Source organism: Ursus americanus, chromosome 6, assembly GCF_024610735.1.
Source record: "Ursus americanus isolate L20-20 chromosome 6, mUrsAme1.1.p, whole genome shotgun sequence".
NCBI lineage: Eukaryota > Metazoa > Chordata > Mammalia > Carnivora > Ursidae > Ursus > Ursus americanus.
Genome location: NC_142132.1, coordinates 75,339,837 through 75,363,446, shown reverse-complemented (window position 1 = coordinate 75,363,446; position 23,610 = coordinate 75,339,837). Strand labels below are relative to the sequence as shown.

The 23,610-nt window shown below is 39.6% G+C and overlaps 1 protein-coding gene across 1 annotated transcript in view; it reads right to left on the bottom strand.

The window, feature by feature from the left end:
- PCDH15 (protocadherin related 15) overlaps positions 1 to 23,610 on the bottom strand; it is a 1,630,853-nt gene that overhangs the window by 29,577 nt on the left and 1,577,666 nt on the right. Inside the window, exon 31 of the mRNA XM_087863140.1 lies at positions 5,465 to 5,641. Coding sequence (XP_087719266.1) covers positions 5,465 to 5,641 — 177 coding nt within the window. The remainder of the gene's footprint in view (positions 1 to 5,464; positions 5,642 to 23,610) is intronic.

Genomic DNA, 23,610 nt, shown 5'->3' with positions numbered 1-23,610 from the left:
CAAATAATGTACAGATTAAGAGTTCTTCTGCAAGAAAACACTATTGGAGAGTGGGAAGAATCATTAGTTTGGGTGAGGACTTCACCCGTATCCTATGGAATCCACTAGATGGACCCACTTCTACAGGATGCTTGCATTTCACATCCCATCACCCGAGGGAAGATTTGTTAGTCTTTTTACAGTACAAGAGCTCCATTATTTTGATATTTCCTTTGTTTATTTCTCAATTTACGTAAATGTCCTCATTGTTTCCTGGAACACTCGATTGTTTCTGAACCCACACCTAATCTAGAATATCCTTCTTTTTGCTTTCTACATGCAAAACAGTTTTGCCTAGGTGCAAATTCCATAAGATTTTTCCTTAAAAAATTGTGGATCCGATTCTCATTGCCTTTTGGCATCTTATCGTACATATGGGACATCTAAGGCTTATCTAATTTTTTATTTCTTTATAATTGAGTCACTTTTATTTGTGTTTCAATGGCATGAAAATACATTCAGATACTTTTCAATGACACATGATGACATTTTCATTGATTTGGCTGGGAAAGTAATGGCATCTTTTCATTATATTTTTAGTTTATGTTTCTGGGGTCACTACACTACAGTGTTTTTACCTCAGAGATGCCTACACTGGTCAGATTGTATCTTCGTTGTCCTCTAAATATATTTTGATCTCTTATAATGCATATCTCCCCCCCCCTTTCTTAATGCCTCTGAACTTCTTATGTATATACTTTATGTGGCCAATTTCTTTTTCAGATGTTTTCTCATTTCAGGCAAATTTGGAGATTTTCCACCCTAAGGTGGAAAAAATGGCCCCCAAACCTTCAGGGTTTTGTTTTATACTTTTTCTGATTTGGGGACAAAGCTAGTTTCCATGTCGGTCCTTGAAGAAACACTCTAATTGGCCTCCCCGGGAGTGTGTGCTGACCCACACCCAGGCAGTAAGCAGATAGGGTTGGCGTCCAGAGGGGGAGGCAGTGTAGATGCCCACCACCAGTACCGTGGAGGAGGGGCACCGGTAGGGTTGTTTCACCAGAAACGGAAGGATTCAGGGCTCCTCAAACACACATACCATTTCACTGTCTGATATGGTCTTGCTTTCTACTGAAAGTGTTTAACTGTCTTCCAGTAGTTTCTGGAGAATATTTCCAGAGATAAATTCTACCTCTGAGTCATCAGGATGTGATTTCTTTTAGTTTGTTTTTCAGTATTTATTACTGATTCCATTTTGCCCCATGCTTACTTATCTTAGGAAGGAGATCTATCTGTCAGATCTGCTCTGGTTTCGTGATGAGTAAGGGACAGGTGAAGCTAGGGAGGGAGAGATAGGAAGGGGGCCAGAGGGTCAGGCTCACAAAATTCAAAATGGTGAGAGATGAAGGAAACCAGAGATAAGGGAACAAACCAGACCATCCTGCCCTAGTTGTCAGAGGTGGGGTTTCGTTGTAATAGCTACTGGTGACCAAGAAAATTACCAGACCCTAAAAAGGAAGTAAGCCATGGAAGGTGTTATCACTAGTCCTTGCTCTATGGTGATATCAATAGAGATGTTAAAAGGATTTAAGTTCCCTGGTTAGCTTTCTATAAAAGACCATCCCTAAAAGCCCTCAGTGGCAGCCCTGTTGGGATCCCTCTCGCTCCTGAGAGCTTTTTCTGTTTCCTTGCTTAATAAACTTCTATCGCTTTACTCACTCTCCTTTGTTCGCGAGATTCATTCTTCGACTCCATGAAGCAAGAACCTCACTCTCCCACATCACTGACATGACATAAATTCCTAAGTCAGTTCCTTGTCTTCTAATTCACTCTGCTGATGGAGCACATGCAAACACGCACCCCCGCCTCTGTTTACTTGTAAGGGACCCGACTGTCAAAGCATGGTGTGTAAGCACCGGTCGACGCTGTATTTTACCTTGAGGGTTATGCTACTGCAGTGCACATATAAATGTAGAGATAAAGGGGAGGGTGAGCAGGAGTATGTAGTCTGTACTTCACAAAGACCTGAACCAGATGGTAGAGGGGTAGCTGCCTCTTTCCCTGATAAATACCGTTTCTGGGTTTCAAACAGGTGTACAGAGGGAGCGATGGTTAACACATCTGCCCACATCCATTCCACTTGGATAAGGTCGTTTTGCTTAATAAAGCAAACCATGGGTACTATTTCCTTTATGCAGTTCCAAATTATAGACTAATTTATATTCCTCTATATATCATACTCTACTTATAGTAAACTAGAGTCTAATAATTAGTTTTCCATTATTTAAATTTTCACTATTCTTTATTTTTATGGGTTTTTTCCCCCCTGATCTTGGGAATTTGAAAGATGTTTCATAAATACTTGGTAGTCAGATTCTATTTTAAAGTATAAATGTGTTATTATACACTATATTGTAAATGCAGTTTGTAGAATATACAGGCCTTTCCTACCTTCTCCGTTTCTCGTTTACCATCTGGACAATGTTAAACAGGATGGATGTATAAAAAGGTGCATGAGCTAAAATTTTATTTGTTTTAAACAAATATTAAGTTCTATTTTAAAGTAATATAATCTGTTTCTGTTAAGGGTGCAGAAAGCCATAAGACCCCGTGGCTCCCACCCTAATGACAAAAAAGAGATAATACGAAAATCATAACTTTTTTGCAAGCAAAATTCCAAATTCCAAAGAGTGACAGTTTCCTCCACAGGGAGATGAGACCATACGTTGGTTCACCTTTCACGAAACAAGGAAAAGGTGACTGCCAAAAAAAGCAAATAAAAGAAATGAGCTAAAATGTTTTAAAGATTTTATTTATTCATTTGAGAGAGAGAGAGAACAGAAGCAGAGGGAGAAGCAGACTCCCTGCTGAGTGCAGAGCCAGACTCTGGGCTGGATCCCAGGACCCTGAGATCACGAACTGAGCCTAAGGCTCAACCGACTGAGCCACCCAGGCGTCCCACAAATGAACTAAAAGTTTAATAAATTTTTAGAAGCTCAGTATGTACCAACATATAAAGTGGGCATAAGAGACCCATGAACACAAGTGGGGGTTGGCGTTGTATTCACTCGCAAACTGTTTTCCAAGGACCCCCATAAGATAAACAAGGGACAAGGCTGGAGATGGGAGAGAAATCCCTTTCTAGTGCAAGGTTATAGGGAGCCGGCAGCTAAGGCTGGGGCACCCTGCAATTCTATGGACCTGTATCTCCTACAAAGCAAGAGCCTTACACCACAGAAAGAGGGGAGGAAGTATCCCAATCCTTAGGGGTCAGGCTAAGCCCACTGCTTCTGGGGAAGAGGTATAAGCAAAAATCCACTCCATGTGGAGGAACAACAGTTCTCTTGGGTTGAAGACCCTATACAGAGTAGAGGTCTACTACTGGTTGGGAGGGGCAGGGAACTCCCTGACACCCAAGACACACCACAAATGCGCCTGCCATGGGAAGGAGGGGGAGAAAAGCCGAGAGAGCCGCAGCCCAAGTCTGAGGCACGCAGGCTAGACAAGGAGAACAGAGAGCCACCGAGCCACCGTGTTGCATCGAGCTCACGGCCATTCCATCCTCTCTTTAAGATAGAGAATTCTGATTTATAGTTATTCTCGATTTTTCCCTTCTTTCCTGGTTACAATAGTTATTCAACTGAATTTCTATCTTTAGTCTCTACAATATAATCTACGTTTGGGAAAGCTTATTTAGAGTGAAGGTTGTTTCTACTTCCTAGTGTCAGCTGAAACCCACTTGGCTTCAGTTTCCAAACGGTTTACCTCTAAAATGTTTACATGTGCAATTCACATGATGATCATCATTACTTTACTCTTTTTTTTCTTTTTTTAAAGATTTTATTTATTTATTCGACAGGATAGAGACAGCCAGCGAGAGAGGGAACACAAGCAGGGGGAGTGGGAGAGGAAGAAGCAGGCTCATAGCAGAAGAGCCTGATGTGGGGCTCAATCCCATAACACCGGGATCACGCCCTGAGCCGAAGGCAGACGCTTAACCACTGTGCCACCCAGGTGCCCCCATCATTACTTTCCTCTTTAAAGCTAGGCTAACAGCCTAAAGAAAACAGATGTTTTTATAGTTAGGGAAAACACCCTAAGTTCAAACAATCTACCATCATATTTTAAAATAAAACCAATGTCTGTAAAAACACAGAATGCAGATGGGTTTGAACAAATGTTAATAATAACAATTACTAGAATATATACTAGTATATATTTTTTTATTATATTTCTAAATGAATTTTAAAATTAATACAATATGCAAAAATTGGCTTGCTAGATCTAGCATGCCACTTCATCTGGAAGTTGGTTCTAGAACTTGAGAGGAAGCCACAGCTCAATCATCTCTACTTTCCCACCATGATTAACATACCATCTTGCCTGTGGCTAAACAGCTATTAAATTTAAGCTGATGAATAACATACTTAATAACTGTGGCTCTTTTATAATTAAGTTGCTATTAAATCGCTATTTCATTATTGCTAAAATAGCAGCAGTGAAATTTTGTTGAAGAATAGATTTAAATTCAGAACAGACTCAATTCAGAATGTATGGGTTTTAATAAATAAACGGGTAGATAGATATTTGCTAAGTACATATACACAGCCACATATGGATATATATGTAAATTAGTATACGCATATATTTATTTAGTGCTCTTCAGTATATACAAAGGAGAACTAGAATCTGAAATTATGGATTTGGGTACATATATATACACAAATACTGATAAATATTTAGGATATATACATACGACTACGTATTGTTGTATATTGTTTAAGTAAAAATGTATTTCAATTTAAATGAGATTTGCATTCCAAGAGTCTGGTGGACACTAGGTGGCACTAGAGCAAAGCTGAAACTAACAACAACAAAGTAAGCTGTTGGAAATAATTTCCGGGGGGAGAATGCATAGCAGCGTTTTGCTTAGAATTCGCATTTTCTTTATTTTTAGAATTCGTAACTCAAATATTCAAATTCACCAAGATGAAATAAATAGATGGAAAGTATGGACTGAGGTGGAAAGGGTTATCCCCTTTGCCCCCCACACCCCAGTCAAGGGGGAAAAAAAAATTAAAAAGATACTAATTTTTGCTGATTCAGCCTTGAGGAAAGCTAGATTTATTCTTAAAATTCATGCCTACTGACACTGTCTCAGGCAAACTGATACTTGAAGGGATCTGTGCTCTCCCCCTTCCGACACAGGGGCATGGAAGCAGGAGCGGAGCCGGCCTGAGGTCATCTCTGGGAGCTGCCCCTTGCTCCTAATGGAAACTTCTGACCTCCAAAGTCACGCTCCCCCACTCCTGGCCCTGAAAACGTCAAGGCACGAGGACCCTAAATACCGTCTCTGGTTTCTTTGCTTACACTTCACTTTCAACAACGAACTGGTGGGTTTTAAACTTTCAGTACTTACAGCCTTAAGTCAGGATCATCTGTAGGTGATACCGTGACCAGGGATACAGACAGTAAAAGGACTTACTTAAAAAGCTCATTTCTGTCGATGGCTCTGTTGGTTTGCGGGTCGATCGCGTACACGGTCAGGTCGCATTTGGTGTAATCTTCTAGAGAAAAGGCGTCCCCGTGCCTGCGAGCACCAATGGACTCCACCACCACCTTCGCCCCGGGAATTTGCTCCTGGACATAGCGATCCAAAATCCTGTAGTTCAAACACAGTTCAAACACGACACTCTGACGGGCTTTCTGGGGGAAAAATACCACTCTCAACTTGCAATGACATTTAGTTAATGAAAAATGATGACAGCCTGGTTTTTGCTAATGTTTACTGAATATAAACACTTGAAAAAAATTCTCTGTATTTTTTCAGCATTTAACTCCCAATGATGCTAGAAACGAAGTAAGGTAGGAAGAGGTCATCAACCATGTCCTGTTTAAGTCTACACTTTTGGAATTTAAGATACCATTTGAGCTTTACGTGTCTCGTGGGAATTGGCCAACTATGTTGTACAAATAAACCGTCTACGGTTCGTAGGAGGCAGGGGGTCTTAGAACTCTCGAATTCACGTGGTTGGTGTTATAACTTGTACGCTCCACCAGATTCTGTGATACGTGGCGCATAGCTGTGGACCAAGGTCCAGGACCAGGATACCTGTTTCGCTCAGGGTGTAAAGACTCAGGGCATTAGAGCAATGAGAGGAGCTAGAGTGGTTTTGCAATGGCAGGTTTACCAGGTTAAGAAAAATACTGCATGCAAATCTCAGAGGCTATTCAGGTGAATACAAACAACGATAAGATCTATCATTTGGTCTAGAATCAACAATATTCAATAGAAAAGACAGAAGTAATATTAACCTGTAAGTAATTTCTGGAAAATACATTTTTTTTCTAATTGCATAATTTGATTTTAATGGAAAGCACAAGTTATTGCCATGTAAGTGTCTGTGGTCTGTACCGCCACAAATGACAATTTCCTTAATGTCCTTTCCTTATTAAAAACTTTACATTATTAATCCCCATAGATTAACATCAGAATGTATGCTATTATTTATAGACATTCAAATGTAAATGAATTGATTTTAACAAGTAGACACAGCAAATGTTTTTAAATTTACCTATAGATGCGATGCTCCCTTTGGAGTCCCTGTTGTGAGGCCCTTTTCAAGGGGGATCAGGAGAAGCAATATAATCTCAAGTCCTTTAATACGTCAGGAAACAGCTTTTACTTCAGATGCCAAAAGTGACCTGCTTTCTGCTCTATTAGAAAAAATGTTGCCTTAAGGGTCTGGTGTGTGTTTGGTTTGCCCTTGTCCGAGGAGCAGCACTGATGCTGAGCTCGGGGGACGTGGCAGCACCACTGAGCCCAGGTGTATGGTGCCCACACCAGGGGACGAAACTCACGGCAGCGAAGCGCTTTGTCTATTGCTTTTATTTTCTTTTTAATTATATCTGTTTGCTTTTAAATGTGTAGGAAGCAGCACAGTCAAAGTCCCTCTTATTAAAGTACTATTCATTCTCGTCCTTTTCTCACCAGCTCATACCATGGGTCTGTCTGCCTGACAGTATCTCTTCTGATGAGATCCTTGCTGAGGAATAAAGAAAAGAAGAATGTATTCTCCCCAGAACCTGAAGAGAATGGCTGCACGAGGAGACAAAGACTGTGGAACAGTGTTAGCCTGTGTTTTAGGATTCTTTTCCTGAGACACTTATGCTCCCTAAAAAAGGGAGAGGGAAAGAAAGAGAGAGAGAAGGAAAGAGGGAAGGAGGAAGGAGAGAGAGAGGAAGAAAGAAGAGAAAAAGAAAGAGGGGAGGGGAGAGGAGGGGAGGGGAGAGGAGGGGAGGGGAGAGGAGAGGAAGGGAGGGGAGAGGAAGGGGAGGGGAGGGGAGGGGAGGGGAGGAGAGGAGAGGAGAGGAGAGGAGAGGAGAGGAGAGGAGAGGAGAGGAGAGGAGAGGAGAGGAGAGAAAAGAGGAAGGCAGGCTGGCCCTGGATTCAACAACATTATACTCTTGACAGTTGGTACTGGTGTGAATGGGAAGACCATCAGGGTAAAGAGCTCGGACGTTTGGCTTCAGTTTTCAGCTCCCTTCTTTACAAACTGCAAACTCTTAGACCAGTAAGAAGCCATCCAGGGCTCAGACTCCTTAACCACAAAATGAGGAAACCAGCTGCACGTGGGATGATTGTGTGCATTAACTGCACAGACACTTATAGTCAAATCTCTGCGCAGTTTGGAGCACATAGTCACTATTCCATAAAATATGATTATGCTTATTATTAATTTGGCTTAAAAGTCTGCATTAATAAACCTCTCCCATGCCTCTAATTCATTTAAGACATTTAATGAATTTGTGGACTGTTAAGAAAGCATGTTTCTCACTAGTAATATTAGTTCACAAATCAAATCCAGATAAGAGGACATTGTTAAATATACGGCGCAAGGTGGCCCTCCGTCCCAGCACTGCCCTTTAACAATTTCTAACTGCTGCAGGGCATGAACACATCGCTTAAGTATGTTCCAGGGAAATCCCTTATTTTTGCATAAACTATGTCTTCCTACAATGAGGAAACTTGTCTGTTGAGCTTGTGTCCTTTCCTGTATTTTGGGGGAATATTGCAGAATCACGTGTGACTGAAACTTTAAATGTGCAATGAAATATAACTGTACTAATTCCTTTATCCCATCAGGGACTCATACACCAATGAAGTCTAAAAATGCATTATATCATTTAAAACATGTCACAATGTCTTCTCCCTGAATTCTTTCCTCTTAAAACTTTGGAGATCTTTGGGAATGAAACATCTCTTATGATGAAGAAAAAGGTGTCCAAACTTAAACTCCTTCCTTACCTTTTCTGATAAATATATGTTAAACTAAATTTAAACCTTTTTAAAGAGAACACATTTTGTAAAAATCTGTCTTTCCACTTCTCAGCTATATCCATCTACCTAAGCATTTCTGCCATCTCTGTTTCTATTACCTACATACATGAATATATTACATATGTACATAAATACATGCTATTCAAAGAATGGCTCGTTAGCCCTTATCTTCAAATGTACATGGGTACATTGTTGCTTCCTAAAGGTTTCCTGAGCTCATGATTTTTTTAGTCACTTACTTTGAACTGACTCATAGAAATTAGTACCAGTGTTTCAATTGCCTTTATGTTTTGCTTTAGATTATTAATATCTCAAGCCAATTCATACATACAGTTTGGAATCAAATGACATGAGAATTTACTACAGGTAAATTCATTAAGAACAAACATGTCTCTCCAGCCTATCAGCCTAATTATTTGCACACTACTAGTATACAGACCACATGTATACAGAGACCCAGAGAGACCTCCATTGTTGCTTATCTGTAATATCTGTATCATGCATTTCTCATTATATCAAGGGAGATGTCTGCAATGACATTTATATAATGTTAATAATACGTAGGTCCAGGTGGTATGATTTTGGGTTTGCTGTAAAAAGTTCCTAAAAATGGTTTTACATTCCTCTTTGTATTATGTTGCTTGAATTTCTTGTAATGGGCATAAGAAAACAATATGGTCATACTTTTTTTTTTTTAAGATTTTATTTATTTATTTGACAGAGAGAGACAGCCAGCGAGAGAGGGAACACAAGCAGGGGGAGTGGGAGAGGAAGAAGCAGGCTCCCAGGAGAGGAGCCTGACGTGGGGCTCAATCCCAGAACGCTGGGATCACGCCCTGAGCCAAAGGCAGACGCTTAACGACTGTGCCACCCAGGCGCCCCAATATGGTCATACTTTTAAAAACTCTTTAGCTCCCTACTTCCTCCTCCCCAACTTAAGAAAAAAAATATTCTTAAAAAAGATTTATCTATTTATCTGAGAGCAGGGAGAGGCAGAGGGAGTTGGAGAATCTCAAGCAGACTCCCCACTAAGCACAGAGCCGGACGCCGGGCTCAGTCTCACAGAGTCTCCTGAGATCAGGACCTGAGCTAAAGGCAGACGCTTAACCAACAGAGCCACCCAGGCACCCCAAGAAAAAAGAAATCTTTACATAAATTTTCAGAGTTTAAAAATATAGAAGATTAAGTTAGAATTGTAGTTGTCTAATAAATTTATAGCAAAACTCAGGTAAGTGGTTAGTGGGAAATTTTCATTCACTTATTCATTTATTTTCATTCATTCATTCCATAGATATTTACTCAATGCATACCACGGACCAGGCACTGTTCTTGACACTTGGAATATATCCAATATATCTAGACACTTGGAACAAAACCAAGATCTCTCACATCGCAAAACCTGCATTCTAACTGAGCAAGATAGACAAGATAATAAAATAATAAAATGTGGGGCTCCCGGGTGGCTCAGTCCGTTATGTGTCTGCCTTTGGCTCAGGTCATGATCTCAGGGTAGGGTCCCAGGATCGAGTCCTGAACTGGGCTCCTTGCTCAGCAGGGAGCCTGCTTCTCCCTCTGCTGGCCCCTCCTCCCCCCCCCCCGGCTTGTGCTCTCTGTCTTAATAAAACTCTTAAAAAAATAAAAATTAAGATAAAATGGCAGGAGTGTTTAGGAAAGGTGCCACTGAGAAGTTGCTGTGTGAGCAGACTGAAGGAGACAGTGAGTAATGTGGACATCGCAGGCAGGAGCCTTCCAAGAGGAGGAAATTGCCCACTGTCCGTGTCCCCCCCCCCGCCTCATGTGAAAAGCCAAGTGTACAAGTGTGGCTGCAGCAGAGAAGTTGGGGACAGATCACGTAGGGGCCTGTAAGGTCTGGAAGGGCACTACCTTTTATTCTGAGTAAAACCGGGACCACTGCTCGAGTGGAAGTAATAGAAGAGACCTTTAAAAGAAACAACACTGGCCGCTATGTTGTGACAGGCTCCAGTGGGGGTCAATAGGAGAATCGGGCAAACAAGTTAGTAAAGACTTTAAGGAGATGAAGAACTTATTAAATGCCTAGTCTACTCAATAATTTGGATGAAGAGAAGATACAACACAATCCTTGATTATTAGCCATCTATGAACCACACAATCAAGTATTAATACCTATATATTATTAATATGCCTGGTTAAATATGCAAGAGGCATGAATCTTTTAAAATAGATCAGTGAAGGCAATGCTTAACTGGACAAATACTTCCAGTAATTATCCGGTTGACCTAGCTAAGCTCTGGCCTTTTGTGGTTGCTCATTTGGAAATAGGTCAATTTTTATAGATTCTTCTTTGTTTAAAGAAAAGCATAAAGGAAAGACCAGAGCTCAGAATTCCATTTCTGATGCTTCGTTATTTCCCTTGCAGTGTCTACCTAGGCACAGATGGCTCTCAAAAGAGGGTACCATTTTTTCAGAGTTCCATCTGCTTCTTCCTGTTGCTTTTTGTATTGAACTCAGAGCACAGATCCCTTCTCTGCATCTTCTCATGCCCTCTGAATTGTTTCCTTATGAAGTCCAGGATTTTGCGTATGGGGAAAGGTGATCCTAGTAGCCATGGGATAACTACACTATTATACAGCATGGTATTAAAGCTCGCTGACTTCTCAGGAAAAGGGGGATTTATGCATAACCACCGACTTGACGATACACTTTGATGATACTTTAGGTCTATAATGTGGAGAAAATTGCACTCGACTGCAAAAATAAAAAACAGTAATATAAAAGTATTTACTGACTACAATATTCTGTGAAAGACCCCGAAGGGCTGAGGATTTTCCACTGTGCCTGCACAGGTGTGCCTCCTGGACAGGAGCTGGGCCGTTAGCTGCTCCCTGCGCCCCTCTGGATTACCCAGACTACTCACGCAGTGGCTGCTTGCCCCAAGAACATAAAGCCCTATAGAACATTCTATCCTCCCTCCCCAAGGTCCTTGGGAGACTTCCATGCCTGGCATTTTCAAATAAAAGCTTATGCTAATCGTGCTCTGATTTTCTCCCACAATATTCAGTCACCTGCCCTCCCCCTTCCATTGGCTTTAGAGGAGAAACGTTTTAGAGATATACTAATATTAAATTTCAGAGAAAGAACTCTCGGGCTCTGTTTTAGATGAGGATGGGGATGGGGCCCACAGTTTATAATGTCATCACTGCTGAGTGGTTCAATACCTGCTATAAAGTGCATACTCTTTGGGATCTCTAAAGAAGTAATACTACGTGGACACTGAACAAGGAAATACATATTAAAGCATGTTAACTAATTACATTCCTGGAAAAATAAGATTACGGTTCAAACAATACAGAGCTGGATTTTACCCAAGCTCTTTGCTCCTGGCCAAGCGCTATAAGCCCCCAGCCAGCTCTTCCGGGAAACAGCATATTGCAAAGAACCATCCTTCTCTAAGCCATGGGGATGCCAGGCACAGATCCTCCAAATTCCCATTTTCTTCTTCATACATGATTAGCTGAACTGTTTTGTCCCAACCGATGTATCAATCAAACAAAAATTCTTGTTAACCAACACTAGTTAAGTTTTTCTCCTTCCTTCAAGTTTCTAGATTTTGACCCACCCTTGGCATGTGACAGCACAGAAGCCCACCGGCCCCTCCCAGGACGGCGGATGTTGGGGTGAAACACTCTGTGAGCTAGATCCACTGTCCTGTCACCCCCTTACCCACAATGGTCCTTTCTGCCCTTGCTCGCTGCTCACTATAAAAGAAAGGCTTTTTTTGCCTAACCTTCGAGTGCCGTCGACCTCTGGGTCAGTTTTCCCTATGACAACGGTTCTTCTCCCTAGTACCTTAGTTCCTCTCTCCGGCCCTAGAATAATCCTTACAAGTAAAGTTCCTCTTCTAAATCCAGATTTGTTTGACACACAGAACAGGTAGACAGCTAAAGGAGACTTTCACACTCCTGTGTCGTCTTGTTAAATGAGTGTGTATTACCCGCCAAAGTAGATGATATGCGAAGAAGGTTTAGCAAACTACACGAAACAAAGGATTTTTCATTCTCCCCTTTCCTTGATCCCTATGCCCGCTGTGAATTAGCCATGAGGCCCCAAATTTCCAGTTGCATTAGCTGCTTTTCTCTCGCTTAAGACGTGTGCATTCTCATCAGCACTGCTTGATTATAATTTAAAACTGTTCGAACGAACTATAAAAGAACAAGCTCTAAAGTTTGTTTCTGCCACTAAAAATGACAAAAATACGAGCAAGGCTAATCAACCCCCCACCCCTGACCGTGGTAATGAACGGTCATCCCCAGCGCCGTCTACTCATGACAAATGGAAGTGTATGCCTGGGACTGTGCTGTCCATACCACAAGAACTGTACTTGGTCCTTATAAGATATGTGAAAAAAAGGCGTTGATAAAAAAGGCACTAATGCCCCCATGACCCATGTGGACTGTGTTGGGTTTTTGTCTGCAAAGCATTTATTTCTCTCCCTCAAAACACCCTGATTTCAATGGAGGCATCAGCCTGGTGCCCAACACGCACAATTGACTTGAATCTGTGCTCCCGTCCTGCCTCATCCCATGCCCAACACAACCGCAGGTGACGCAGACCAGACCCTCTTCTCTCTGGAGTCTGGTTCTTGAGTCAAAGACACAGGAATGTAAAACGTGTGGAACTCCCACACTGAGGTGCTACACACTCATCAGACTGGAATTGAGCTCATACCTATTCACCCCTGCGGTTCTTGCTTCCCCAGCCTCTGCACCTGCCCCTGTTCGTGGCTATTCCCCAGCCCGTGTTCCCTCCTCTTGTTGCCACTGTCGGCTCCCAAAAGCTTCCGGCAAAGCTCCCTCCACTGAAGTTAGCCTCAGCCCATTTCCTGCACATTAGCCCTCGTAAGACGCATATTTGCTCTTATGGTCCCACTGTACCAAAACGCAAGTCATTTTTCTAATTCTCTCATGGAAGCAACATCTGTCTGATTTTCCTAGTCCAGGTCTAATCGGTCCTGCTAGACTCTGTAAATCCGCCGGCCACATATTTTACTTTCTGCTTAAAGTTGCAAGTTGCTCATTATAGAGTTTGAGAAAAATTTGTATTCTGGAAAAATCTAATCATTTACATTTGCCCTGAATCTAAATTCTTGGGAGCAATATATTAATTTCAAATACAAATAGTGTAAACAAACATATAGCAGAATAGTATTTGATTATAACAAACTTTCTCAAAACAAAGGACGGTCTTTGATCTTCTAAGAAGCAAATATAGTGCAAATGAATTAGTATAGTAATTACAATCGTTAACCAAAACTTAAATTTTTATTTAGGGCTATTGTTCTACTTTAGTTTAAAAGATCCGTAATGTACTCATTTTTTTAAAAAGATTTTATTTATTTATTTGACAGAGAGACAGCCAGCGACAGAGGGAACACAGGCAGGGGGAGTGGGAGAGGAAGAAGCAGGCTCCTAGCGAGGAGCCTGATGTGGGACTTGATCCCAGAACACCGGGATCACACCCTGAGCTGAAGGCAGACTCTTAACGACTGCACCACCCAGGCGCCCCCCCTGTAATGTACTCCTAATACTTAGTAATAAGTCACTATGCCATCTCTAGACAAAGTTTCAAAAACTCAAGTTCTAAATAGAACACATACATTTTATATGCGTATAAATACACATGGGTGTACGTATATGCGTGTAGTTACATAAAATGTTTATGTCTTATACACATAAGCTTATATGAAAATACATGTGTGTAAAACATCTCTCGTGTTACTGCATTAATTTTAACTAGTTTATTATTTATTTATTTATTTTAAAGATTTTATTTATTTATTTGACAGAGATAGAGACAGCCAGCGAGAGAGGGAACACAAGCAGGGGGAGTGGGAGAGGAAGAAGCAGGCTCCCAGCAGAGGAGCCTGATGTGGGGCTGGATCCCAGAACGCCGGGATCACGCCCTGAGCCGAAGGCAGACACTTAACCTCTGTGTCACCCAGGCGCCCCTAACTAGTTTATAATTTAAACTAGAAATAGTTTAAGTAGCTTTTTACAATAAATGTTGAATTAATAAATTTTGCAATAAATGTTGAAAGGCCTATTTAACTGAATTTTTTTAATGTGCAAATAGCTTTTTTCTTTAAATCATAAACTGCAGTCACCAGTGAAGAACTGGGTCACTTAACTAGTTCATTCTCAAGCCAAATTTTTTTGGTAGATGCCCCTAAATTTTAATTTACAACATCACTTTATCCAGTTACCTGTATGTACTTCAATGAGTTTCAACTGGACATTGCATTATAAAAAATTATGTTAAAAAAAAAAGCCTTACAGAAATAGCTTTACAGCTGAAGCAGGTATTTATTTATTTATGGCTGAATTACCCTGATTTACCTTTTAGTTTTTCACACTAAAATCATTACAGCAGCCATTTTCTCAATTACTCATTTGCGTGAAGGAGCCAACCTAAAATTACTACTTGATGGAAGTTTCTGTATGCGGGAGAAACCCACTCCCAAGAAAAGGAAGGGTTGGATTTTTTTTTTTTTAAGATTTTATTTATTTATTTAACAGAGAGAGACAGCCAGCGAGAGAGGGAACACAAGCAGGGGGAGTGGGAGAGGAAGAAGCAGGCTCCCAGCGGAGGAGCCTGATGTGGGGCTGGATCCCAGAACGCCGGGATCACGCCCTGAGCCGAAGGCAGATGCTTAACAACTGAGCCACCCAGGCGCCCCAGGGTTGGATTTTTAATTCACTTTTCCTCCATGCAAAGAGCAACTGGTTAGGAACCCAGCCTGCTGCTGGCCCTTCGATAGAGACTCAAATTAAACCTCTACCACTTGCATTCTGTGTGTCTTGGTGGAAATCACTACTTCTCAAAGCTGTAGGGAACTCATCCGTACAATGGGGAAAGTAATCAGACCCACCTCAAAGTGCTCTGCAGAAGTTAATTAGACAGCACCGATTAAGTGCACAAAACCCAACAGATTAAAAAGAGCACCGCAAAGATGTGTTATTTGTTGTGATGATTACAGAAACTCCTTGCATTTCCTGACTGCAAACCCCACTTAGCCTTTTGGTGCAGTAAATGGGTTGCATTTACCCAGCAACAGAGGGTCCACCCCAGGTACCAGTCATAGTGTTTCAAAAGCCTGGCTGAGAAACTACTGCCGATGGCCACTGGGACCCAAGGCCAGCTTTCCTGACATCCTGTGATTTCCTCTGTGGATATAGACTCTTAGAGACTCCACCCAGACCAAAGCCCAGGAAAGGTTCTGAGAACCACGGGACACCACGTACATCACACTCTGTACATGCATGGTGTCCTGTAGGATTCAGACCGTCCCCTCCAAACTGGCATTTCACTCAGAAATGGTTTTGTCTTTCCACCAGCCCCGGGTGCCCCCCGCCAAATTTTGTAACTGATTCTATTCCTTTTTTTTTTTTTTTATTGGTTTGCTTCTTTCTCTTTGGCTCTAACCTGATGAAAACCACATTCCGGACTCCTCAAGCAGCTCTTCAGGGCTTGGTCCCATCACCTCTGTAAATAGTCTCACCCTTGACGTGTTTAATTTCTTTCTATTCTGTTTGCTTCTTTTTATGACTCATGTTAAATGTAGATTACCTTGTTTTATTGTATGAATCACTGTAAAATGCCTGAAATTCTCTTTGAATAGGAGGAACATTAAAAATAATTACATTTAGCATCTAATACAATTTAGATATAAATGAAAGTATCTAAAATACCATTTATGTTGCTGCTGATACAAATCGAATTTTCTTATATAAACTTATGGTTGAATTTATTTCTCATGTTTAAAAAAGCCGGAGCAGAGACAGAGGTAAATTGTGCATAAATTGGAGACAGTTAAAAGAAGAACCATACATGTAATTAAGAGAGGAGAGGAACTGGCTCTTGCTGATCGGGTGTCTGAACTGAGTAGATGCACAAGGGAACGGTCTATTACCTTATACCACAGGTTGGGACTGATTATAAAAAATAATAAGCTGTTTGGAGCGCCTGGGTGGCTCAGTCGATAAAGTGTCTGACTCTTGATCTCAGCTTAGGTCTTGATCTCAGGGTCATGAGTTCAAGCCCCACGTTGGGCTTCACACAGGGTGTAGGGACTACTTAAAAAAAACAAAAACAAAAATAAAAACAGTAAGCTGTTCTATTTGGCAAAATTTCTGCACCATAAAACTTAAAAGAACATGATAGAAGAATTCTGAAAGGAACAAATGCCCACTATGTATTTTAAAAACCTTTATAAAGCAACTGTGACTCATGCTTTAATGGAGCCATCCATAACGATATTTCACCCTACCTTCGCTTTCTAGTTCTTTCCTGTTTGGTGCAAGCAAATGCCTGAAAAATAAGCTGAATGGAATGCTGTGATATTTGGGAAAAGTAAAACAGATTATGACACTCTACTTTTTTCTGCTTCTCTCTCCAATTTCCCCAATTGTGTTTCCAAAGATTTTTTTGACGAAAAGATAAGTACAACAGGAAGCTGGAAAATGCTTTTTTTTTTTTTTCTTTACTGTTTTTGTGAATGGATTTTACCTTTGGATTATGAATAAGCACTTTCTTCAAATCACAGGACAGAATATAGCTGTATATATTAACTTCTTTTATTAACTTTTCTTTTATTAACTTTAATATTTATGTTAATAAGTGATGCTAATAAGTAATAAGTTAATAAGTGAGATATGTACATATATGTATCACACATCATAAGTTAAAATAAAAATATTAGAGCCAATATACTGGTACCTTCATTATAATTGTCTCTTATGAATTAAACTGATTTCCATCCTCAATCAAAATCTACTTTTTAAGGCTTGCTATTTTAACAGACTACGTCCTCCAATATGATTTTTTTAATGCTTATATTTTTCTCACAGAGCAAACAAAAGCAATGAAAGAATGTCTCTATGTGCTCTAAAACTCAAAAATAGCATTTTTAATTGATCTTCCATTAAAATAAGACTTTGAGTGAAGGAAGAGTCTACTCATCTCTTCTTGAGAACAACAGCTATAATTCAAATATGTCAAACATTATTTTAAAATAAAAGCAAAAGTAAAACATCCTCTTTGGAATTACAGGAAGTATTTTGTTTATTTGTTTTGGCTTTGTTTGTTTCCATAGGTTTGAGTACCAAAAATAAATAAATAAATAAATAAATAAATAAATAAATAAATAAATAAATAAATAAATAAAAATAAAAGGAGAAAAAATACTGATTCTCCCAAAATATACCATGTAAATGTTACAGCTAAGCCTATTTTTTTTTTTGTAAATGCATATTGCTGAGAAAAATGGGAGAGTGGCAAAATTATATATTTAAATTTTTCTCTATTACATGTACCAGATGGCAAATATTAACTGAGAAAGTCGATTTAGTATCCCTCAGTACTTCTTATTTCTCCCCACAGAAACTAGTATCGTTTTGACTATAAAATTCTGAACTTTGTTAATTAATGAATGATGCATATTCTGACCATTAAAATACAAAACAAACCCATTCAAAGCAGGGCATCAGCACACATAATTCTTTAATGGATTACTATACAACGGAATCTCCAGAAAAGGCAAACTCGAGGTGGTAAGTCCATTGTTTCTGGTTAATTCTGCACGTAGGGAAGTATACACTTCATCCTCGACCACCACCGGTTTGAGCTGCGAGGACGCACTGATACATGGGATTTTTACAGGACAGCACCTTCAATATATTTTTCTGTCCTCTATGATTTTCTTACTAACATTTTCTTCTAACTTACATCATCATAAAAATATAGTATATAATCCACAGAACATACAAAATATGTGTTAATCAGCTGTGTTACTCGTAAAATTTCCAGTCAACAGCACGATTAGTAGTTGAGTTTTTAGTGAGTCAAAGGTTATACGTGGACTTGAGCCCTATGTTGTTCGAGGGTCAACTGTATATGAATTTGGAAAATCCACAGGACATAAAATGAAAAAATAAGAATTTACCCTAATATATCTGAAAGCTATTATAGGAAACAAAACAGGAAGTACTGTGAATTTGAGCCATTCCGACAGAAGTTTAATCCTTAGTGTAAATCAGGCATTCATGTTGTGCTCTGATAGCATACCTTCAAATAACAACTAAGAATTCATACACAATGGGACATTGTAACCCTCACAAATAGGACGCCTGAGGGGAGAGCTCCCCTCTGGGTAACTATGGTTCCATGCTGTTAGCTCACTACTGACATATTGGGGATAATCAAAAATTTTGCTACACTACATGAAATACAAATTGGACTTCAAATCCCTGTACTTTTCCACATTTCAAGGAATTAAGCTTTAAAGATACTACCACAATATGCATGAGTAACAACACTGAGGCCCTATTTTGTAGAAGTCTAATTGCATTCTGGGCTAGCTTCCGTTTTGTAAAGAACCATGACTTCTTACCACACAGTACGTCCAAGTAAGTATTTGTTCTTGCAAAAAGAGATTACTTCTCCTTTTCTGCCAAAATAAAGCCCCAAACTGAGTATTTCAGAAAAAAAATAGCAGATGATTTTGCTTTGTGTAGAAATAAAGAATCACCAAGGCTTTGAATAAAACCAAATCATATTTATGTTTTTTTTCAAAGAATAATGAATTATACCTTGAATATTAAAGAGTAGGATTTCATTTTATGTTGAGTTTGTATTTTATTTTTACGACTGGCTTCAATTTATTTTGCAGCTATTACAAGCCAATTATAGAAAATGTTGTTTTCAAGAGTTGTATTTTGAAATGTCTGTATTTCATTCTGATAGAAATTAGATCATTTATGGTCAGCCTCTGCTGATAACCCTCCAACTTCAACCACATCTTGTGCTAAGTATACTTAAAATCAGCATGTGATTGCCAATACTTACAACAATTTAATTTAAAATGCAGCAGACAAGAAAGACTACACAACTGAAGAAAGTCTCATATACACTAACATTTCATATATTCCAGCTGCACTTTCATAAGACAGAAGAAAATAACCTTAATGCAGGGCTAAGGAAGTGGCCATGTGGAGGAAATAATGGAGTTTCAATTCATCACTGAGTTGGGAAATCAGCAGAATGATGATGAGAAAGAGAACTGGTGTCAGGACATTTATTGATGGGAACCAAAAATCTTATTAAATAAAGTCAACGCTCTCCAAGAACAGAATACTACTACTTTCCCACATGTCATGTTATCAAATTCTTCAGTGGACAAGTAAGAAAAGTATTTTTTTTTTTTCCATCTGCTCAGATCCCAAACCAAGCAGTCATTATTGCTTCTTGCCTTTGGTCATACATCTAGTCCCTGACAAGCTTTAAAGGCTGTACCTTGAAAATATATACCCTTGATCTAATTACCTCTCCTTGTGTTCACCTCTACCTTCAGTCCAAGCTACCAACGATCTCTCCCTGGACTCCTTCCTGCTCCGAACCCACAGCTGGTCACCTCATCTTCTACTCAACAACTTTTGAAAACGCGAGCAAGAACATGATTTCTCTGTGCAGAACTTCACAGGGAACACGGGCCAAAAGAAATATAATGCAAATCACATGGAAATTCAAAATTTTTAGTTCCCACATCAAAGGACTGAAAATCAAAATGGTGAGATTAATTTTAAGATATTTATTTCACTCAATATATCCAAAAATTATCATTTCAGCATAGAATCCACCTAAAAATATTAATGATATTGTCCCTTTTTTGGGGGGAGTATCAATTCTTTTAAACCTGGTGTGTATATTATCCTTAGATCACCTTCCATTTGGACCTGCTGCATGTTTCAAGCAGTCAGCTGCCCAGTGGCTATTCTACTGGACAATCAGCTCTAAGGACTTTGTATCTTACACAGAATAAGATGTTAAAATTTTCCAAGGGGCCTGTGAGATCCTATATACTCATTTTCTATCTTAATAGGATAAGCACGCTCCTACAGCTGGGTTTTCAAACCAGCAGTGTCCTCTCCTGGGAAAACAGCCTCCACAACCCCCACCTCACACCTCCATCCCCATCACAGTAGCCACATGGCTCTCTCCCTTAATTCCTTTCTGCTTGTGATGAAGGAACAGAAGGCTGGCTGAAGACAAAGCATAAGCTGACACCCCACAACCTCCCCCTATCCCCACGCCTGGGTGGGATATGTGATGTTCCTCCAGAAAGTTCCCAACTATCTTAATGCTAATGCCTTGCTAGAGAGAAAAACAACCTTAACTTGACAATGGCAAGGCCTCGGTATCCTGTGAGTCTTCTCTAACATATGAAAATCCTTTTGAAACCTCCCTTTTTCCTTACCTCCCCCAACTCCATAGTAAATTATCAGGCACCCCTCACAACCCAGGGCAGCAGCTCTTTCTGCCCATGGGTCCTGTCCCCGTGCTTTAAATAAACCACTATTTTGCACCAAAGATGTCTCAAGAATTCTTTCTTGGTCATCGGCTCCGGACTCCACCCCACTGAATCTTACCTGTATTCCAAAACCACATCACTTGGATTTCAGCTTATCAGAGGACTTTCCTAGGACATCCTATATGAAATAGTAACTTTCTTCCATCATTGCATATCCCTACTTGTATTGGTCTTTATTGCCCTCATATTATTATATATATAAATAACATGTTATATATTTTTTATTTTATACATATATATACTTTTATTTCCTGCTTTCCCCCCAAAAGAATGTAAGCTCCATGGGAACTAATTTACTTTGCTTTGTTCACTGCTAAGTCTCCAGTGCTTACAAGTAACTACTTTTTATTTAATGAATACATTTCCAGCTTCACATATGGATATTAGTACTAAAGAATTTTATTGACTAGCCTGAGACCTCCCAGCTGGTCACTGATGGGCCAGGGACTTGAGCCTAGGGTCCTCTGAACTCAAAAGGAATTGGCTTTCTGGGTAGGGGGGGCAGTTAATAGAACACTTAGGACTTTCACATGAGATTTTCCCCCAAAATGTTTTCTTAAAGGAATCTGAATAGAATAAATTAGCATTTTTTTTCCAATCTGGAGAGGATAACGCTCTAAATTGGCAAGTTAAAGCACACAGGCTAAATGCAGGCTATTATCTGTTTCTGGAAATAAAGTTTTACTTACACAAGTATTGTCATTAAAATCACTAATGTAAAAGTATTGTTTCTAAATTTTAAATTACTGTAAATATTTAAAAATTATAATGGAAAGAAATAATGTAGTAAAACAATTTAAATAACATTATCAGCATTAGAAAAATTGTTTTAAAATGTATTATTAGTCTACTAACATTAATATTTATAAGATTCCTATCTGTCCTTTTATAGATGGTGTCCTACCCCCACCACCAGCTCTGAGTCAGGAGAGGGTAAGGATGATCATGTTTATTGATTTGCTTTTCCATTTGAACTTTCCCCTCAAGACCAGTCTTTATTACACTGATTTAAGAAGATAAATGCTAGCATTTATTGTTTACTGTTTCATAGGTTCTTTTCCCAAGAGACTTCATAATTCTCCTCCTAGCAATATGTACCTTGGCTAGATTTCTAAAGTATGTTTTGTAACCTTAGTCCAAGGAGCCATCAGTTAGTTACGCAGGCCCATTTCAGATGCTGTATAAATATTTCATGGAGATGGGTCCTTCTCCACCAAATCAATACCTACTTCAGTAAAGTCCTACAATCGCTGAATTTCTATATTGTATTTAAAGTAAGAGAAGTGTTTGAGCAACTCGTGACCTCAATGATCAATTCCAATTCCTCCTCTAACGCAGGACTTCTAAAAACTCATTCACGTATACTTTTCAAAAATGCCTTTTCTGCGGATTCTTAAAGATTTAAATCTTAGAATCCCAAGCTTCTTTTACTCCTTTGGGCTCCATGATGAAGTAGAAGGAGAACAGAGACACGATGCAAATGTTTCCTACCTTCCTCTTGACACACCCTTGCCAGTGGTCCGCTGATCAGTTGAGTTTCGGTATCCTTATCCTCCCACTTAGCCCACTCCTTAATCTCAAGAATTTTTAAGAGAAACACAAGGCCCACCGAGAGATAAATCCTGAATTCCACCTAAAATACTTCAGAACATAAACATGAAAGGCCACCGGTGGGCACAGATTCTCACTGGAATTTGCTGAATACCTTAACAAGATGTAAAAGAAATGTGTTTCACCAGAAAGGAGCATTGATTAATTCTATAAGCCCCAAATAACAAAAGTCATAAAACAATCTTCAGTAGAGCCATTTAGGTCAGTTTCAGGAGAACAGCGAATAATCATTACCACCACTATGGCAACGCCCCTTTAACGAAGATTTCTATTTTCTAGGCATTCTGTTCTTTGCCATCAAGGGACACTGACCCCCTCTGCAAAACCTTCCCCGTCATGAAATGAATGTACTAGGTCATTGCATGTTTCTTTTATCAACCCTCCCAGTTTGCACTCATTTTATGCTTACCGAGAAAACTATGGATTATGATCTGGCCTCATTTATGGGTCTGCCTAAAGGAAGAAATAAAAGTGACGATCATACGGAATTTAAGTTTCCCCCTTTGTAGGGTGAGGATGTCTTGGGGGAGATACAGGAAATGGCTTTGGCGATGCTGTGACTTGCCATCAGAGAATGTCTACAGGAATGAGTGTGCTGGTGAGCCTGGCCATTGAAGCAATGAACTCCTACGTTTATTTAACATCCTTACACTGTTTGATCATCCTTACCCTCTCCTTACTCAGAGCTGGGGGTGGGCGGCCAGGATACCATCTATAAAGGGACAGACAGCAGTCTTATAAATATTAACGTTAGTAGACTCATAATACATTTTAAAACATGTTTATAATGTATATAACATTATTTAAAAGTTTTTACATTATTTCTTTCCATTATAATTTTTAACTGTTCACAGTAATTTAAAATTTAGAAACAATACTTTTACATTAGTGATTTTAATGACAATACTTGTGTAAGTAAAACTTTATTTCCAGAAACAGATAACAGCCTGCATTTAGCTTGTGTGCTTCAACTGGCCAAGTCCTGATTTAGAGCGTTATCCTCTCCCAACAGGGAAAAAAAAAAAAAAAAGCTTATTTATTCTCTTCAGATTCCCATTACTGTCATTCTGTGGTTACATGGTTACACGTGTATTTCGATTCTTCCCCCCATGCTCAGGGAGTGTGTGGTGCTGACTGGGGCTGAATCAGATCTAGCAGTCCTTATCACTGCCACTAGCCACGTTCAGAAAGGAATCAGAAAAGCTACAAGCCTATCATTCCAGCCACATGACATTCTGGAAAAGGTAAAACTATGGAGACAGTAAAGATCAGTGAC